The sequence below is a fragment of the Macaca thibetana genome, chromosome 2 (assembly GCF_024542745.1).
Source record: "Macaca thibetana thibetana isolate TM-01 chromosome 2, ASM2454274v1, whole genome shotgun sequence".
Classification (NCBI taxonomy): domain Eukaryota; kingdom Metazoa; phylum Chordata; class Mammalia; order Primates; family Cercopithecidae; genus Macaca; species Macaca thibetana.
Window position 1 is genome coordinate 41,295,362 of NC_065579.1, and position 18,008 is coordinate 41,313,369.

At 39.9% G+C, this 18,008-nt stretch overlaps 2 protein-coding genes across 4 annotated transcripts in view; one reads left to right on the forward strand and one right to left on the reverse strand.

Annotated features, from left to right (window-relative positions):
• Window positions 1–18,008, reverse strand: part of PIK3CB (phosphatidylinositol-4,5-bisphosphate 3-kinase catalytic subunit beta) — a 188,594-nt gene that overhangs the window by 99,652 nt on the left and 70,934 nt on the right. For all 3 annotated transcript variants that reach the window (XM_050779675.1, XM_050779677.1, XM_050779676.1), the window contains 2 exons: window positions 12,336–12,522; window positions 8,171–8,396 (listed from right to left, as the gene is read on the reverse strand). In XM_050779675.1, the coding sequence (XP_050635632.1) occupies window positions 8,171–8,396; window positions 12,336–12,506 (397 nt within the window). In that variant the 5' untranslated portion in view covers window positions 12,507–12,522. The remainder of the gene's footprint in view (window positions 1–8,170; window positions 8,397–12,335; window positions 12,523–18,008) is intronic.
• MRPS22 (mitochondrial ribosomal protein S22) overlaps window positions 1–18,008 on the forward strand; it is a 601,324-nt gene that overhangs the window by 6,224 nt on the left and 577,092 nt on the right. The window lies entirely within an intron of this gene.

An 18,008-nucleotide genomic window follows, 5' to 3' on the forward strand; every position in this document is an offset into this window, starting at 1 on the left:
GCAAGTTTTTTCAAATTGTCACAAATCTCAAAAAAAGTTTCAATATATTTACTGAAAAATATCCACTTATAATTGGCCCTGCACAGTTCAAACCTATTGCTGAAGGATGGGCTGTACTTAATTTTTAGTCACTTCTGTCATTAAGACAATTACATATGACAACTTTTTCCAAAACTCATGATTATTCCAGTAAATAATTTTAGAAATCTAAATGAATGAATTGGCATACGTAAATGTTTATGTGTGCATTAATTTTTACCTATCAGGTTAGCACATATTTTAAAATTTGATAATACCCTGTGCTGGAAAGGGTAGAGAGAAAAAAGCATTCTAGTATAGTTTTGGTGAGAAACTACATTGATATGAACATTTTAGAGGGCAATTTTGTAGTATTTACTAGAAATCATTCACACACACACATATCCTTAGACCTCACAATTTTATCAATCGTAATCTCAACCTGAGAAATTTAGGACCAACCAAGAAAGCCAAGTATACTACTCCAACACCAATCATATAAGATGCCTTGCTTCTAGTTAGCCCACCTCCAGCTCCCTGCTGCCAACAATTTCCCATCAGGCATCTCTGAAACCTTCCTTTTTTCACTGTAGAGCTTTCCCACTCCACTGCCTGCCTCTGAGTCTCTGCCAAACTCAAGTTCTTTTACTATAGCAACCTCTGCATAAATAGTCTCTCTTCTCATCTGAGTGGTCTTTGTTTATTTCTACAAACCTATCGATATATTATCAATATATGAATATTTGCTGTTTTTTTATAATAATTAAAATGTAATCTAAAGGCCATCATTCAGGACTGGTTAAATAAAGATACATCCATATATCATTATACAGTGGTGCAGGAGATAAAAATACAATCAATCTTTGTGTTTTTAAGGGCACTAGATTTTTTTTTTAAGTAGATAGAGAATGGGTCAGGTAAAATCCCTTTTCTGCAAATTCAAAAGAAAGAATATAGAATATGCATTAAGTTTTTGTTTTGGATACTTGAGATGACTCTATTGCTACAGTGGTATTCTGTAGTATTAGAGAGGAATGCACAGTGAGGAAAGTTACATTTTATTCCATAAAATTAATCTATACTACACTATTTGAACATATGCATGTCAGTAACGGTTGCATTGCCTTCTTTTTACTTTTATGCACTGAAAACAATAGTTGTTATTTCAAAAATATATCCTAGGATCAATTTTGTGGTATTAACTATAAAAAAATAAAACACAGCAAAGGTATAACACAGCAAAGGTAAAATGATTTCCTGGATAGTTTTAGATCTGGAATAAAATACATTACTCTAAATTAGCTACGAATGGACTATAATTTGGGTGGACTGGCTGAAGCATTTTAGTGCACTGTTAATTCTATTCACAGGCAATAGGAATTACAGGTTAGGAAAGGGAAATAAGTACCCAATAATATATACATCTAACAAAAATCACATGCTTTATTTCCCTTAATCTACTACAAATCATATTTAACCCACCTTCTAAATGTCTCTTAACTCTGTCCACTTCTCTCAGTTCCTGTAACCATTAACCAAATCCTGGCCATCATCACCCTTCCTTTGGGTTACATCATTTTTTCACTAATTTCTCTACTCAAATTCTTAATCCCTCCAATCCACTCTTCATTCTACAACCTAAATAATCTTCCTAAAATGCAAATTTATCATGTTACTCCCCTACTTAAATTTCTTCAATAGCTTCCCAAGTGTTCTTAGTAGTAAAGCTCTACTTTTTACATGGCCTGCATGGCACTGTATGCTCTGAAGATGGCTGCCTCTCTAGTCTTCCCTAGTTGTCCTATCTGTCCCCCTACACCACCCATAATCAATTTCTTTTCCTTGAATAGGCCATTCTTCACATGTGCCATTTCTTTTTGTTTTTTCCTTTCTCCACTTATCTTTACCTGCCAGATTCCTAATCAGCATTGATGGCTCAGTTTAGGTGTACATATTCTAAGATGTCATCCCTGATTCACCTAATTGATTTAAGGTGACTTTCCTTTTCAAAAGTTTTGTTTTCTTATTAATTGGCAAATAATAATTGCATATATTTATGAGGTACAATGTGATAGAGTTTTTTTGTTTGTTTGAGACAGGGTCTCACTCTGTCACCCAGGCTGGAGTGCAGTGGCATGATCACGGCTCACTGGAGCCTCAACCTCCGGCCTCAAGCCAAGTGATCCACTTCACCCTCTCAAGTAGCTGGGACTACAGGCCTGTAGTCCCATACCACCGTGCCTGGTGTGTTTGTTCTATTTTTTGTAGAGTGGGGTTTTGCTATGTTGCCCAGACTGGTCTCCAAATCCTGGGCTCAAGTGATCCACCCACCTCGTCTTCCCAAAGTACTGGGAATAAGCCCCCACGCTTGGCCAATGTGATGTTTTGATACATGTATACATTGTGCAATGATCAAATCTGGCTAATTAGCATATCTATCACCTCAAATATTTATCATTTCTTTGTGAAGAGAACATTTTAAAATTCTCTCATAGCTATTTTGAAATATACAATACATTATTATTAACTATAGTCGTGGTGCTATGCAATAGAATAGGGGTAGGGATGGTTTTGGGATGAAACTGTTCTACCTCAGATCATCAGGCATTAGATTCTCTCTCATTAGAGAGATCCCTCTCATGTGCAGTTCACAACAGGATTCTTCGCATTCACACTCCTATGAGAATCTAATGCTACCACTGATCTGACAGGAAGCGAAGTTCAGATGGTAATGCTCACCCAACCCGCTGCTCACCTCCTGTTGTGCGGCCTCGTTCCTAACCAGGAACGGGGAGCAGAGGAGAACCCCTGCAATAGAACACCAGAACTTATTCCTGCTGAAACTTTGTATCCATTGACCAATGTCTCCCCTTTCCCAGCTCAATACACCCCTTTATCTGTCCCCAACTGGCCCTGGTAACTACCATTCTACTGTTTACTTTGAGTAGTTGAACTTCAGTGTTCCACATTTTAGTGAGATCACACAGTATCTGAAGGTGACCCTTTCTGACATAGCATAGCAGTTCACACATTGCAATAAAACTATGTTTACTGATCCTCATTTCCCACTGGATTGTCAGGTCTAAGCAAAGACCATATCACCCATAGTCACGGTAAAATTTCAAGTATAAACACTCAATACTATTGAACTGCAATCACTAATGTTTTGGTAATATTTTTCAATAAATTATGAATAAGGGACTCTGTTCGTGTAACTGTTAGAATCACAAATCCTGGGCTTTCATCACCCTTCCTTTGGGTTACATCATTTTTTCACTAATTTCTCTACTCAAATTCTTAATCCCTCCAATCCACTCTGGGCTAAAAAATAAAGCTTTCATTTATTCCAGACTCACTGAATCCCAATCTCTGAGCATATTCATTTTAAGAAACTGATACAACCTAAATTTGGGAACCACCATAAAGATCTCTTAAAAACAGAAATTTTACCAAAAATACGAACACTTTGGGCTAAGTAATTTATTTTAAACCTAGCTAATACCCTACATACCTTCTTATAAGAGAATCTAACAGCAAAGCTTAAATTTTCCTTAAGACTACTGTAAAATTTACAATCAAATATAATTTTTAAACTAAAAAAGTACTGAATGAACAATTTATTCATACTAAAGAGGGTGTTAAAATCCTACAGAGTAGGCCGGGCATGGTAGCTCACACCTGTAATCCCAGCACTTTGGAAGGCTTGAGGCGGGCAGATCGCTTGAGGTCAGGAGTTCGAAACCAGCCTAGCCAACATGGCAAAACCCCATCTCTACAAAAAATACAAAAATTAGCTGGGTGTGGTGGTGCAATCCTATAATCCCAGCTACTCAGGAGGCTCAGGCACGAGAATCACTTGAACCCAGGAGGCAGAGGTTGCAGTGAGCAAAGATCACGCCACTGCACTCCAGCCTGGACAACCAAGTGAGACTTTGTGTCAAAAAAAAAAAAAAAAAAAAATCCTACAGACTAGCTATTTCCCTCACTTAAGGTATACCACAGGTTTAGATAGGTCAGGAGAAATAAGGGAGTTTACAAATATGTTTTTCAGAATGCTAACAAAATCCTCTGGTTACAATTATTTTACTGTTTGGAGAAATTAATATAGGGGTGGCATACACCTTACTGCAGAGAACAAACAGAACTCAAAAAACAGCTCTGTAAATAATTATTTGGAATAAACACAGGAAAAAAAAGATTAGCCACATCATCTTTCAGGAAAAGGTATTTTTAGCCTAGTCAGGGCAATTACGTCTCTAAAGGTTCTACTGTTTTCTTTGGAGAGAGGAAGCAGCAACCTTGTTCCTAAGGTTAAACTGAAATAATTGTTTATTGTTTTCCCAGGAGGCATGGCCTCATCAAGCCCTGGTCATCACTGACAAATCAGCAACTGCAAAAATTGACTTGACTTCTCAAGTATTAAAAGTGAAAATTCATTCTTAAATACTCAACTTACTCAATTTCTTAAATAAATGTTAACATTTAAATTTGTGTATATAATCAAAATGTCAAACAATACAAAAATTAGGCAGGTGTGGTGGTCCCAGCTACTCAGGACTACAGCTGGAGTACAGGACTCAGGACTAGTAGCTGGGACTACAGGTCCCATTCCTATAGTCCCAGCTACTCAGAAAGCCAAGGTGGGAGAATTGCTTGAACCCGGGAGGCGGAGGTTGCAGTGAGCTAAGAAGGTGCCACTACACTCCAGACTGGGTGACAGAGTGAGACCCTGTCTCAAAAAAAAAAAAAAATTAAATTCATTAAATTCTAATATAGCTTATACCCCTACACTATGGTAGGTAAGGTTGCCAGGTTAAAAAAAAACAGTATGCGCAATTCAATTTGAATTTTAGATAAATAATGAATATATTTTTAGCATAAGCACAGCATATGTAATATTTCAATCTTCAATATTTTTATTTTCCATATCTGGCAGGCATAGGAACAGGTAATGGTGGCCAGTGAATCCATGTTTTGGTAAGTGTTGAGAAGGAGGTAAATTTCAAAGAAATACCAATGCCTTGAAGAAACTTGGCCCACGTCCTAGGTAACATAGTAAGATTCCAACTCTATAAAAAAAAAAAAGAAAAAATTAGCCAGACTTGGTAGCTTGCACTCAGCTACTCAGGAAGCTGAGGTGGGAGGATCACTTGACCCTGGGAGGCTGCGGCTGCAGTGACCCATGGCTATACCACTGCACTCCAGCCTGGGTGACAGAGCAAGACCCTGTCTCAATTTAAAAATAAAAACAAAAAGAGCCAGGCGCAGTGACTCACACCTGTAATCCCAGCACTTTGGGAGGCCGAGACAGGCAGATCACCTGAGGTCAGGAGTTCGAGACCAGCCTGGCCAATATGGTGAAACCCTGTCTCTAATAAAAATAAAAAATTAGTTAGGCATGGTGGCAAGTGCCTGTAATCCCAGCTACTCGGGAGGCTGAGGCAGGAGAATCGCTTGAGCCTGGGAGGCAGAGCTTGCAGTGAGCCAAGACCATGCCACTGCACTCCAGCCTAGGCAACAAAGTGAGACTATCAAAAAAATAAATAAATAAATAAATAAAAATAAAAGTAAAAAGGCCAGCACAATGGCTCACACCTATAATCCTAGCACTTTGGGAGACAAAAGCAGGTGGATCACTTGGGCTTAGGAGTTTGATACCAGCCCGGGCAACATGCTAAAATCTACATGGGCATGGTGGCATATGCCTGTGGTCTCAGCTACTCACGAGGCTGAGGTAGGAGGATCACTTGAGCCTGGGAGGTTGAGGCTGCAGTGAGCTGAGATCACACCACTGCACACCAGCCTAGGTGACAGAGAGAGACCCTATTTAAAAAAAAAAAATTCAAAAAGAGCTTGGCATACTCTGTGGTACTTTTTGGATTAACAAATATTTTAGCTTCTCTAAAAATCAATGTGGTTCTGGTTTGCTTTCTAACATTAGCATGAAAATACAGAAAAGCTAAGTATTTTAATCCACAGAAACAAAAACAAATAAAAGACTTGAAATACACACAATTTAGGCTGGGTGTGGTGGCTCACGCCTGTAATCCCAGCACTTTGAGAGGCCGAGGCAGGCAGATCACGAGGTCAAGAGATCGAGACCATCCTGACCAACATGGTGAAACCCCGTCTCTATTAAAAATATAAAAATTAGCTGGGCGTGGTGGCGGGTGCCTGTAGTCCCAGCTATTCAGGAGGCTGAGGCAGGAGAATTGCTTGAACCCAGGAGGCGGAGGTTGCAGTGAGCCGAGATCACGCCATTGCACTCCAGCCTGGGCAATAGAGCAAGACGCTGTACCAAAAAAAAAAAAAGAGAGGAAGAGAAAGAAATACATACACTTTATTTAAAAGAAATACATCAAAATATTGTCAGTCGATATACTTGTCCTGGATGATAAGACTACAAGTGGTTTTTTATTCTTTCTCCTCTTCCATATATTCTTCAACTTTTTATGGGCATGAGAACAAAGGGAAAACTTTTTATAATGGATAAAAATTCAAATTCTATAAAAATCTTTGGGCCAGGTGCTGTGGCTCTGAAGGCTGAGGCAGGCAAACAGCTCAAGTCCAGGAGTTTAAGACCAGCCCAGGCAACATCCTGTCTCTACTATAAAAAAAAAAAAAAACTAGCTGGGCATGGTGGCTTGCATCTGTATGTAGTCCCAGCTACTTAGGATGCTGAGGTGGGAGGACTGCTTAAGACTAAGGGTCGAGTCGAGGATGAAGTGAGCCATGATCGCCCCCACTGCACTCTAGCCTGGGCAACAGGGCGAGACCTTATCACCAAAAAACAAAAACAGAAACAAAAAACAAACAAAACAAAACACACCTTTGTAGCTCTAGAAAACAGAAAGGAATACTTTCTAATCAGGTCACTAATATATAAGAAAAAATTCTGTATGATATATAACTATAAACTTGTTAATTGGGAAAATTTTTATTGCCAAAAATAAACTAGCCATCCTCTGAAGTAATCAAATATTTTTAAATATCACAGTATCACTTAGTAAACCAACAAGGTTCTATTCTAATGCACTCAGAGGGAGTAGTCCCACAGTATAATCATTAGCAAGCCTGAATTATTAGAGGTTAAGATCAAAGAATAGTATGTTAAAGGGGATGGTACTGTATTATCCTATAACAGTGAATCTGATCAATACTGATACCCAATCCAGATACATAAACCTCCAGTGGATTTTCTGGTTTTGTATTTAATCTGCAAAGTCCCCTCCTCAGTAACCCTTTGTAGTTCCTAATTCAAGTCAGTACCTTCTCTAAAGCAAGATATTTATATACCATTAGCCCCGAGACTCCTAATATTATATAGCAAGAGAGACTCCTCCAAGTTCCTGATTGTGTTACTCACAATTTTCTGTGGAATAAATTTGCAAAGAATAATGTGGACGTATTTCCTGACTCTCTACCAAAATAACTTCTACTTAAAGATAATTTCAGTTAAGAAGTAAAATTTGTCAATAACTTATTTATGGAAACATCAAACAGCTTAAAGTCTTGGTTGGCATAGAGAGTTGTGTATAAAATATGTTCACTCTATAGGAGCAGTTCATAAGAAACTAAGGATAATGTCTCCCTTAGTGAAGGACTTCTCAAACAATCTGAGGTAAAGCAACAACTTTTTTCCTTCCAATCCATCAAAGACCAATATTTTTGTAAAATAAAAATAAATCAGCCATGCACAGTGGCTCATGCCTGTAATCCCAGCACTTTGGGAGGCCAAGGTAGGAGGATCACTTGAGCTCAGGAGTTTGAGACCAGCCTGGACAACACAGCGAGACCCCGTCTCTATTTTAAAAAATTAAATAAATAATAAATCCTTAGACAACAAAAACATATATTAAACATAAGTCCTTGGATGCTATGGCAGTATCATATTGCTAGAGGGGTTTCTAAACATTTATTCTCAAACTCTATACTTACCTTAGCTCAAACTGGCAACAACTTACAGATCAGCAGTGGTCCATGGACCACACTTTGAAAAGCAATGTCTTAAATATACTTACTACGTGTGTGTGTGTAGATAGATAGATAGATAGATAGATAGATAGATAGATAGATAGATAGACAGATAGATAGATAGATGGATAGACAGATAGATAGATAGAGAATTCATACTAAGAATTTTTAATATTACCTTTTCCTATAAGGACTCCAATTTTTGAGTCTAATTTTTCCCCTGGGTCACAACTTCTTGTCACTAATTTGAGAACTGGAAGAAAAGGTCTGACATCACAGAGTCTTCGTGTTTCATCTTCAAGCTCCTCATATACAGCAGTCTGGTTCACACATGCAAACATATAGGAGTCAATATCCATAAGGAGGTTGAACATTGGGTAATTGTGAACTTGCTTCCATAACATCTATGAGAAAAAATAAGAAGACATTTTCTAGAATGGAAACACTTGCTCAAGTGTACAAAGATATAACGATATTCACTGCAGCACTGTTGGTAAAAATAAACTATGAACAAATCAAATGTTTAGCAATAAAGGATTGGTTAAATGAATTACAGAATATTACAGAACTGTAAAAATAATAGAAATATATACAGAAAAATAGAAAAAATATAAATTCATTCTGAAATGGAAAACCATACCAAATATTCAAGTTTTCTTAAAATAGCAAATTATAAGAGAGTATATATGGTATTATCCCATGTTTGTAGGGTAATATTATGGCATAGTGCACAAAAAATGCATTATAAATGAAATTACTGGCCGGGCATGGTGGCTCACACCTGTAATCCCAGCACTTTGGGAGGCCGAGGCGGCGGATCACAAGGTCAGGAGATCGAGACCACGGTGAAACCCTGTCTCTATTAAAAATACAAAAAATTAGCCAGGCGCTGTGGCGGGTGCCTGTAGTCCCAGCTACTCAGGAGGCTGAGGCAGGAGAATGGCGTGAACCCGGGAGGCGGAGCTTGCAGTGAGCTGAGATAGCACCACTGCACTCCAGCTTGGGCGACAGAGCGAGACTCCATCTCAAAAAAAAAAAAAAAAAAAAATTACTAAAAGCAAATTATCTATGACAAGACTCAATGAAAACTTTCATATTTCACATTCCTGTGAAATATTTCTTTTTTGATCACTCCTGATCAAAAAAAATTTAAATGTAAAGTATGTATCACACTTCCATACAATATTTATTTTTGTCCAGTATTCTTTTCTTTTATCAGGGATAAACTTACTAACACTGTCCTGTCAGAATGATAATAATCAATTTCTCAACATCTCTTTCCATGTCTCCTGGATGACATAATATAAAAGTTCACCACACAAAAACAAAGAGGGACTGCATATTTTATCAACAGCCAGTACAAAAGCTAAGAGCTGAAAATAACAGACCCGAAGTAAAAATTGTGGCCAATCCTCAGGTTAGATTCAGTTACATAAAACATACAGGAGAAACTACAAGCAACCATAATAATAAAAATAGGTAACTTTTCATTCTTAAGGCTCAAAATAGTAAAAGAAAATTAAGAAAAAAAGGTAAACTGAACTTCACCAAAATTTAAAACTTCTGTACAGCAAAAGACATTATCAAAAGAATGAAAAGGCAACCAACAAAATGGGACGTAATATTTGCAAATCATATCTATCTGACAAGACATTAATATCCAGAATATATAAAGAACTCCTACAACTCGATAACAAAAAACAAAGTTTAAAAATCAGTACAGGGCCGGGCGCGGTGGCTCAAGCCTGTAATCCCAGCACTTTGGGAGGCCGAGACGGGCAGATCACGAGGTCAGGAGATCGAGACCATCCTGGCTAATACGGTGAAACCCCGTCTCTACTAAAAATACAAAAAACTAGCCGGGTGAGGTGGCGGGCGCCTGTGGTCCCAGCTACTCGGGAGGCTGAGGCAGGAGAATGGCGTGAACCCGGGAGGCGGAGCTTGCAGTGAGCTGAGATCCGGCCACTGCACTCCAGCCCGGGCGACAGAGCGAGACTCCGTCTCCAAAAAAAAAAAAATCAGTACAGGTCTAGAAAAGACAATTCTCCAAAAAAGATACAAATGACCAGTAAGCACATAAAAAGATGCTCAACATCATTAGTCATGAAGGAAATGCACATAAAAACCACAATGAGGCTGGGTGCAGTGGTTCACATCGGTAATCCCAGCACTTTGGGAAGCCATGGTGGGCAGATCACGAGGTCAAGAGATCGAGACCATCCTAGCCAACATGGTGAAACCCCGTCTCTACTAAAAATACAAAAATTAGCTGGGCATGGTGGCATGCACCCAGCTACTCAGGAGGCTGAAGCAGGAGAATCACTGGAACCCGGGAGGCGGAGGGTGCAGTGAGCCGAGATCGTGACACTGCACTCCAGCCTGGTGACAGAGTGAGACTCCGTCTCAAAAAAACAAAAAAACCACAATGAGATACCACTTCACATCCATTAGGATGGATATTATTAAACACACACACACACACACACACACACACACACACACACACACACAATATGGGCATGTGCTTGTTGTCTCAGCTACTTGGGAGGCTGAGGTGGGAGAATTGCTTGAATTCAGCCAAGAGTCTGAGTTCAGCCTGGGCAACATAACAAGATCATATCTCTTAGACAAACAAAAAAAGGAAAGAAATAAAGGAAGGAAGGAAGGAAGGAAGGAAGGAAGGAAGGAAGGAAGGAAGGAAGGAAGGAAGGAAGGAAGGAAGGAAGGAAGGAAGGGAGGGAGGGAGGGAGGGAGGGAGGGAGGGAGGGAGGGAGGGGGAGGGGGGGGGGAAGGGGAAGGGGAAGGGGAAGAGAAGGGGGGAGGGAGGAAGAAGGGGGAGGGAGGGAAGAAGAGAGGGAGGGAGGAAGAAAGAAGAGAGGGAAGGAGGGAGGGAGGGAGGAAGGGACGGAGGGAGGGAGGGAGGAGAAAATAGCATGTGTTGGCCAGTGTGTAGACAAACTGGAACGCTGTACACTGCTGGTCCCAACATTATATGGTGCAGCCACTGTGGAAAACAGTGTGGTGATTCCTCAAAAGTTAAAACATAGAATTACCACTGTGAATCAACAATCACACTTCTAGGTATATACCCAAAAGAACTGAAAGCAGGAATTCAAACAGACATTTATACTCCAAAGTCCAGAGCAGCATAATATTCACAATAGCCAAAAGCTGGAAGCCAACCCAAATGTTCAACAACAGATAAATATACAAAATGTGGCATATACATACAATGAAATATTATTCAGCCATAAAAGGGAACGAAACTAGAATATATGCTACATGGATGAACTTTAAAAACATTATGCTATGTAAGCCAACCACAAAAGGATAACTATTTATTGTATGTTTCCACTTATATAAAGTACTTAGAATCGGCAAACTGGTAGAGATGGAAAACAGAATAAAAATAAACAGGAATTGAGGGAAGGGGCAGTTATGGGTATGAAGTTTCTGTTTGGGATGATGGGAAAGTGCTGGAAATGGATACTGGTGATGGTTGCACAGCATTGTGAATGCACACCTAAAAATGTCTAAATAGTAAATTTTAGGCTCTGTATATTTTACAATAAAAAAGGAGATAAATGGTTAATCTAACGTGAAATATAGCCATAGGACTCCATACTTGTCACTGGTGACTATAAAAATAGGTGCACCATGAGCCTATGAGATGCTTAAGTCAATTCTGTATTTTCTTTTTACTTCAAGGATCACACCATTTTAGAATTACAGTCTCTCTGAAGAAGCAGCTCGGAAAGGAGTTACAAGGCTTGTCCAAAGTCAAGAGTTTTCAAGGGTATATCATAAATATGTTTTCTTAAAAATACCGTAACTCCTGATTTTCACATTGGGTTCAGCTTTTTGAAAAACATTAGAGAGAAAGTTTAGAAAAACAAGTTCATGTATATGCTGGTTTTTACAAATTAATGGTGCACATGAATTTACTTTAAAAACTAATGCAACAGAAAAGGCAAGCCAGCTGAGGGAAAAATATCTGGTGAACAGCAGAAAAGTCTGACTTCCCCCAAGAGTCAAGGAAAAGGGGAAGAGAAGAAAAACAAGACAAGAGAAAATGAACCAAAAATAACATTTTTAAAAAGTGTGACAAGCTCAAAGACAGTAATTTCAAAGACTTGAACTTAAAAGAAAATCTTCTTGACAGTTTAAATAACCCAAACAAACATTTAAAACTAGCTAATGTAAGCTAATTTTTCTTAATTACTATCACTTCATTACTATCATTATCACATAAAATTTACATTAACATTTTCTATTATAGGATGATATTTCCCCCTAAGTGACATAGTATGCTAAACACACAGAAAATATACCTATTAACATACCTGCTTAATATAAGAAATGGTAGCTTCCCGAGGTACCTCCAACTGGATATAAATCCCAGTGGGCAAAAGGAAATCCACAGGTATGGAGCCATCAGATGCTATCTGTGAATCCACCGCCCAGATGTCAAGGATGTCTGCCATAGCAGGAGGCATTATGAAACTGAAGCACATTCATAACCACGGGGCCCTAGAAATCAGTAATTAAAAGACAGCAAAACAACCATCAGCCAAATTTTATACGAAGATATGATAGAGACCACTAATCTACAATTAGTCCTTAGATTTCAATATAGCCAATAATGTAACAGGAGGCCAATTAAATAATGTGACATTTAAAAAAGTCAGCAGAAATAAATTATTTAAATACACTTTTATCACTTCACAAATTATATATATGTACATCATCCAATCCATACCAGCAACTAAAGGAAAAAAATTATTCATATATATATACACACACACACACACACACATATATATGTATACACACACACACCACATTGATTCAAATTCAACATAAAAACATGACATCTGAATAAACTGTAGGCTTAAGGATTACAGGTCCTAAGAATTTTAGTTAACCACCACTCAACAGGTAATTTTCTCCAAACTTTATTTAGAAAGTATTAGCTTCTTAGGCCGAGTTTTTCTCTGCAAATTCCAATGAAAATTACAATCAAGAGGGCCCTCTCTCAACAAGGACAATTTTCTTTCTTTCTTTTTTTTTTTTTCTTGAGACGCAGTCTTGCTCTGTCGCCCAGGCTGGAGTACAGTGGCAAGATCTCAGCTCACTGCAAGCTCTGCCACCTGGGTTCACGCCATTCTCCTGCCTCAGCCTCCCGCTTAGCTAGGACTACAGGCGCCCGTCACCACGCCCGGCTAATTCTTTTGTATTTTTAGTAGAGATGGGGTTTCACCGTGTTAGCCAGAATGGTCTCTATCTCCTGACCTCGTGATCTGCCTGCCTCGGTCTCCCAAAGTGCTGGGATTACAGGCGTGAGCCACCGTGCCCGGCCAACAAGGACAATTTTCTATCAACCTCATGGCCCATCCCATAAGCATTAAAAACACCAAATCCCTCAAAACAGATGGCAAGGCCCCTTGTGCTATTTCTCTGGCCTATTTTTCTTGTTCTCCCATCACTCTACAGCCCAAGACTGGTGTCACAGTGCCTTCTGCGTTCCTGCTGCTAGACCTATGTTCTCATGGGGAATAAACTCCTCATATCAAAACAAATGCACTATCCCAACAAATGCACCCTTTAATAGAGCCATTTAAGTCTTACCTATTCCTTAAGGGCTTCCTTCAAGTAGATACAACAATAATAATTGGAAGAACATGAGCGCCGAAGTTAAATGAATCAAGGTTCATTTAACAACTATGCAATTAATGAAAGTGTCATATCAGAAGAGACAGGAGGCCAGGCACAGTGGCCCATACCTGTAACACCATTACTTGGGGAGGCTTAGATGGGTGGATCGCTTGAGTCCAGGAGTTTGAGACCAGCCTGGGCAACAAACAAGACCCCGTCTCTACAAAAAATACAAAAAACTGGCCAGGCATGGTGGTGCGTGCCTGTAGTCCCAGCTACTTGGGAGACTGAGGGAGGAGGACTGCTTGAGCCTAAGAATCCAAGGCTGCAGTGAGCTAAAATAGTGCCACTGCACTCCAGCCTGGACAACAAAGTGAGACCCCATCTCAAAAAAATAAAAATTAAAAAAAAATTTTAGAAGTTCTTTTGCTAATAAATGGAAAATGAATAATAAATTAGAAAATCACAATTTTGCAACCGCTAATGAACTAACAGATCTAGGCAATGATCATTAATGGATGCTAAAGACATAAATAATAATGTTAAAGGAGAAGAAACTTTACAACATGTCTGTGTCTGTCTTGTTGACACTACAGGAATCCCCTGATCTAAGCATCACTAAAAGTGGGACTATCAGACATTATGTGTCTCCTCATGAAATGCAATAGTCAGTACTTACCATTCACACAAAACAAAACTGAACTTGAATCTAATCAAGTCTTTAGATCTAATCAAGTCTTTAGATCTATGTGCCAGTTTACAGGAAACAGAGAAAGAAGTTGAATACTTCAAGGAAGCAATCAGTCAAGTAGAGAATGTGGCATCTTCAATAAAACAAATGATATGATTTCCCCAGCTAATCAATAACAAGAAGAGGAGGAAGAAGATGGTGGAAGGACTGTTAAAGAATTTAAAAAACACTTAGGAGACACAGCCAAATCCAATGTTAGCTGGAACAAATCAACTATAAAAAACTATCTTGGTCAGGCACTGTGGCTCACGCCTGTAATCTCAGCACTTAAAGAGGCAAAGGCGGGTGGATCACAAGGTCAGGAGTTCAAGACCAGCCTGGCCAATATGGTGAAACTCCATCTCTACTAAAAATACAAAAATTAGCCAGGCATGGTGGCAGGCACCTGTAATCCCAGCTACTCAGAAGGCTGAGGCAGGAGAATTGCTTGAACCTGGGAGGCAGAGCTTGCAGTGAGCCTAGACAGCACCACTGCACTCCAGCCTGGGTAACAGAGCGAGATTCCGTCTCAAAAAAAATAAAAATACAAAAATTAGTCAGGGGTGGTGGTGCGCACCTATAGTCCCAGCTACTCGGGGGGCTGAGACAGAAGAATCGCTTGAACCAGGAAGGCGGAGGTTGCAGTGAGCTGAGATCACGCCACTGCACTCCAGCCTGGGCGACAGAGCGAAACTTCATCTCAAAAAAAAACCAAACAACTATCTTTGGGCCGGGCACGGTGGCTTACGCCTGTAATCCCAGTACTTTGGGAGGCCAAGGCGGATGGATCACCTGAGGTCAGGAGTTCAAGACCAGCCTGACTGAAGTGGTGAAACCCCGTCTCTACTAAAAATACAAAAAATTAGCTAGGCAGGGTGGTGCATGCCTGTAATCCCAGCTACTCAGGAGGCTGAGGTAGGAGAATCGCCTGTACCCAAGAGGCGGCGGTTGCATTGAGCAGAGATTGCACCACTGCACTGCAGCCTGGGCGACAAGAGCAAAAATCCATCTCAAAAAAAACCCAAAAAACAAAAAAGCAAAACTATCTTTGAAATAATATGGAAAATTTAAATATGGATTCATTGTAAGCTCCTTGAGGAGATATAATGTCTAGTGGTCTTACTTTTAGCCATGCTAAGATTGATCAGAGAATTCATGTATTGTCAGCATGCTTTTTAAAGTACTGTTTCTTACCACGGTAATGGAAAGGTCTCTATACTCAGGAACTCTTAACCAACAAACTTTCATAAACACGAACAAAACTATGCAGTCACTACACATGTTATTAAGGCACTAGTCCTAAAATTAAGCAAATCACTTCAGAGCAGCCTTTGAATATTTTGTGCAGGAGTTTCTCAATCTTGCAAGTAATAAGCATTCAATAAGTATCTGCTGAATGAAAACATGCTGTATTAACTTATAAAGACCACACTTTGCAGGGCCAGGTGGGGTAGATCAGCCTATAATCTCAGCACTTTGGGAAGCCGAAGCAAGTAGACTGCTTGAGCCCACAAGTTTGAGACCAGCCTGGGCCACATGGTGAAACCTTGTCTCTACTAAAAATACAAAAAAATTAGCCAGGCATGGTGGTGGGTGCCTGTAATCCCAGCTACCAGCGAGGCTGAGGCAGGAGGATAGCTTGACCCCAGAAGGTGGAGGTTGCAGTGAGCCGAGATTGCAACACTGCACTCCAGCCTGGGCAACAGAGCGAGACTCTGCCTCAAAAAAAAATAAAATAAAATAAAATAAAATAAAAAGAAAAACCATACTTTGTTTATATATTCAAATACTGCCATGCAAAGCTAGAGGTGGAAGCAGCTACTGAACAAGTCACTCAAGTACTATGTCTAACCAAGAGCTGCCAACAAAAGCTAGGAGGAGAAACGAAAGTTAATATGTATGTATGTATGTGTGTACATATGTATGTATGTATTTAGAGATGGAGTCTCACTCTGTTGCCCAGGCTGGAGTGTAGTGGCGTGATCTCATCTCACTGCAACTTCCGCCTCCCAGGTTCAAGCGATTCTCTGCTTCAACCTCCTGAGTAGCTGGGATTACAGGCACACACCACCACACTCGGCTAATTTTTTAATTTTAATAGAGATGGGGTTTCACCACGTTGGTCAGACTAGTCTCGGACTCCTGACCTCATGATCTGCCTGCCTCGGCCTCCCAAAGTGCTGGGATTACAGGCATGAGCCACCGCGCCCAGCCTAAAAGTTAGCATTTAAAATTGAAGAGGGTTTATGAAACATCAGCCATCTGTCACAGAATTAGAATCATAATAAACCTGTACACGCCCCTGGTTTCTTCAACACAGATTTTTGTCAAGACTCTCAGAACTGAAACCAAATCACCCAATTAATACAATACTAATAAAAGAGCATGAAACTAGAAAAATAAAACTCTGGGATCTCACCCTTACCAGACGGCTGGAAATGGTAAGGCATCTGAGGCATAGTGCCCAGAGCAGCAATCTTTTCAAAGAGACTGACTGTATCTCACCAGCACTCCCATCCTATAGCATCAACTTCCAAGGCATAAAATTCTAAACTTCTAACCATTAGAGAAAATGTGTTAAGGTAGACCAAAAAAATGTCTTGATGAAATTATTATATCTAAAATGAATTTCGAGGCTAGGAGTAGTGACTCATGTCTGTAATCCCAGCACTCTGGGAGGCCAAGGCAGGAAGATTGCTTGAGCCCAGGAGCTCAAGACCAGCCTGGGCCACATAGTGAGACTTCATCTATCAAAAAAAAAAAAAAAAAAAAAAATTAGCCAGGAGTTGTGGCATGCAGCTGTGGTCCTAGCTACTAGGGAGGCTAAGGCAGGAGGATCACTTGAGCCCAGGAGGTTGAGGCTGCAGTGTGCTGTTAATTGCACTACTGCACTCCAGCCTGGGCAAGAGAGTAAGACTATGTCTCAAAAAATAAAATAAAAAATAAAATGAATTATGAGACAGGGCATGGCAGCTCATGCCTATATTCCTAGCACTTTGGGAGGCCAAGGTTGAAGAACTACTTGAGGTCAGGAGTTCGAGAACAGCACAGGGAACAAAGCAAGACTCTAATTTAAAACAAATTGAATTATGAGAATGAATTCATGATTGGGCCCCTACTTTCCTTCTTCTCTAAATCTGTCATTCAACACACAGGATCCTTAGTCCAGTCATGCTGAACCACTGGTACTTGCCAGCATATCCCACATTCTCTCCTGCCTCCTACTTTAAACAGATTATTCCCTCTCCCTAAGATGTCCTCAGCTCCATATTGCCTGACCAAGTCTTATTCTTCTAGATTCCTGGAAACCTTCCCTGACACTCCTCTGTGTGTCTCAAGCACCCAGGACATATCTGTGACAGCACTGGAGCACACTGTATTAAAGCTCACTGTGTACTCATCTCTCCTTAGTCTCATATTATTTCTAGCTCTTTAGCTCCTGGTACATACTAGGCTCTCAATAAATAATCACATATGGTTAAATGAAGAAATGAATAACAAATCCTATAGAATTTGTGAGAAGGAGGCCGGGCGTAGTGGCTCACGCCTATAATCCCACTAGCACTTTGGGAGGCGAATCACTTGAGGTCAGGAGTTTGAGACCAGCATGGCCAACGTGGCAAAAACCTGT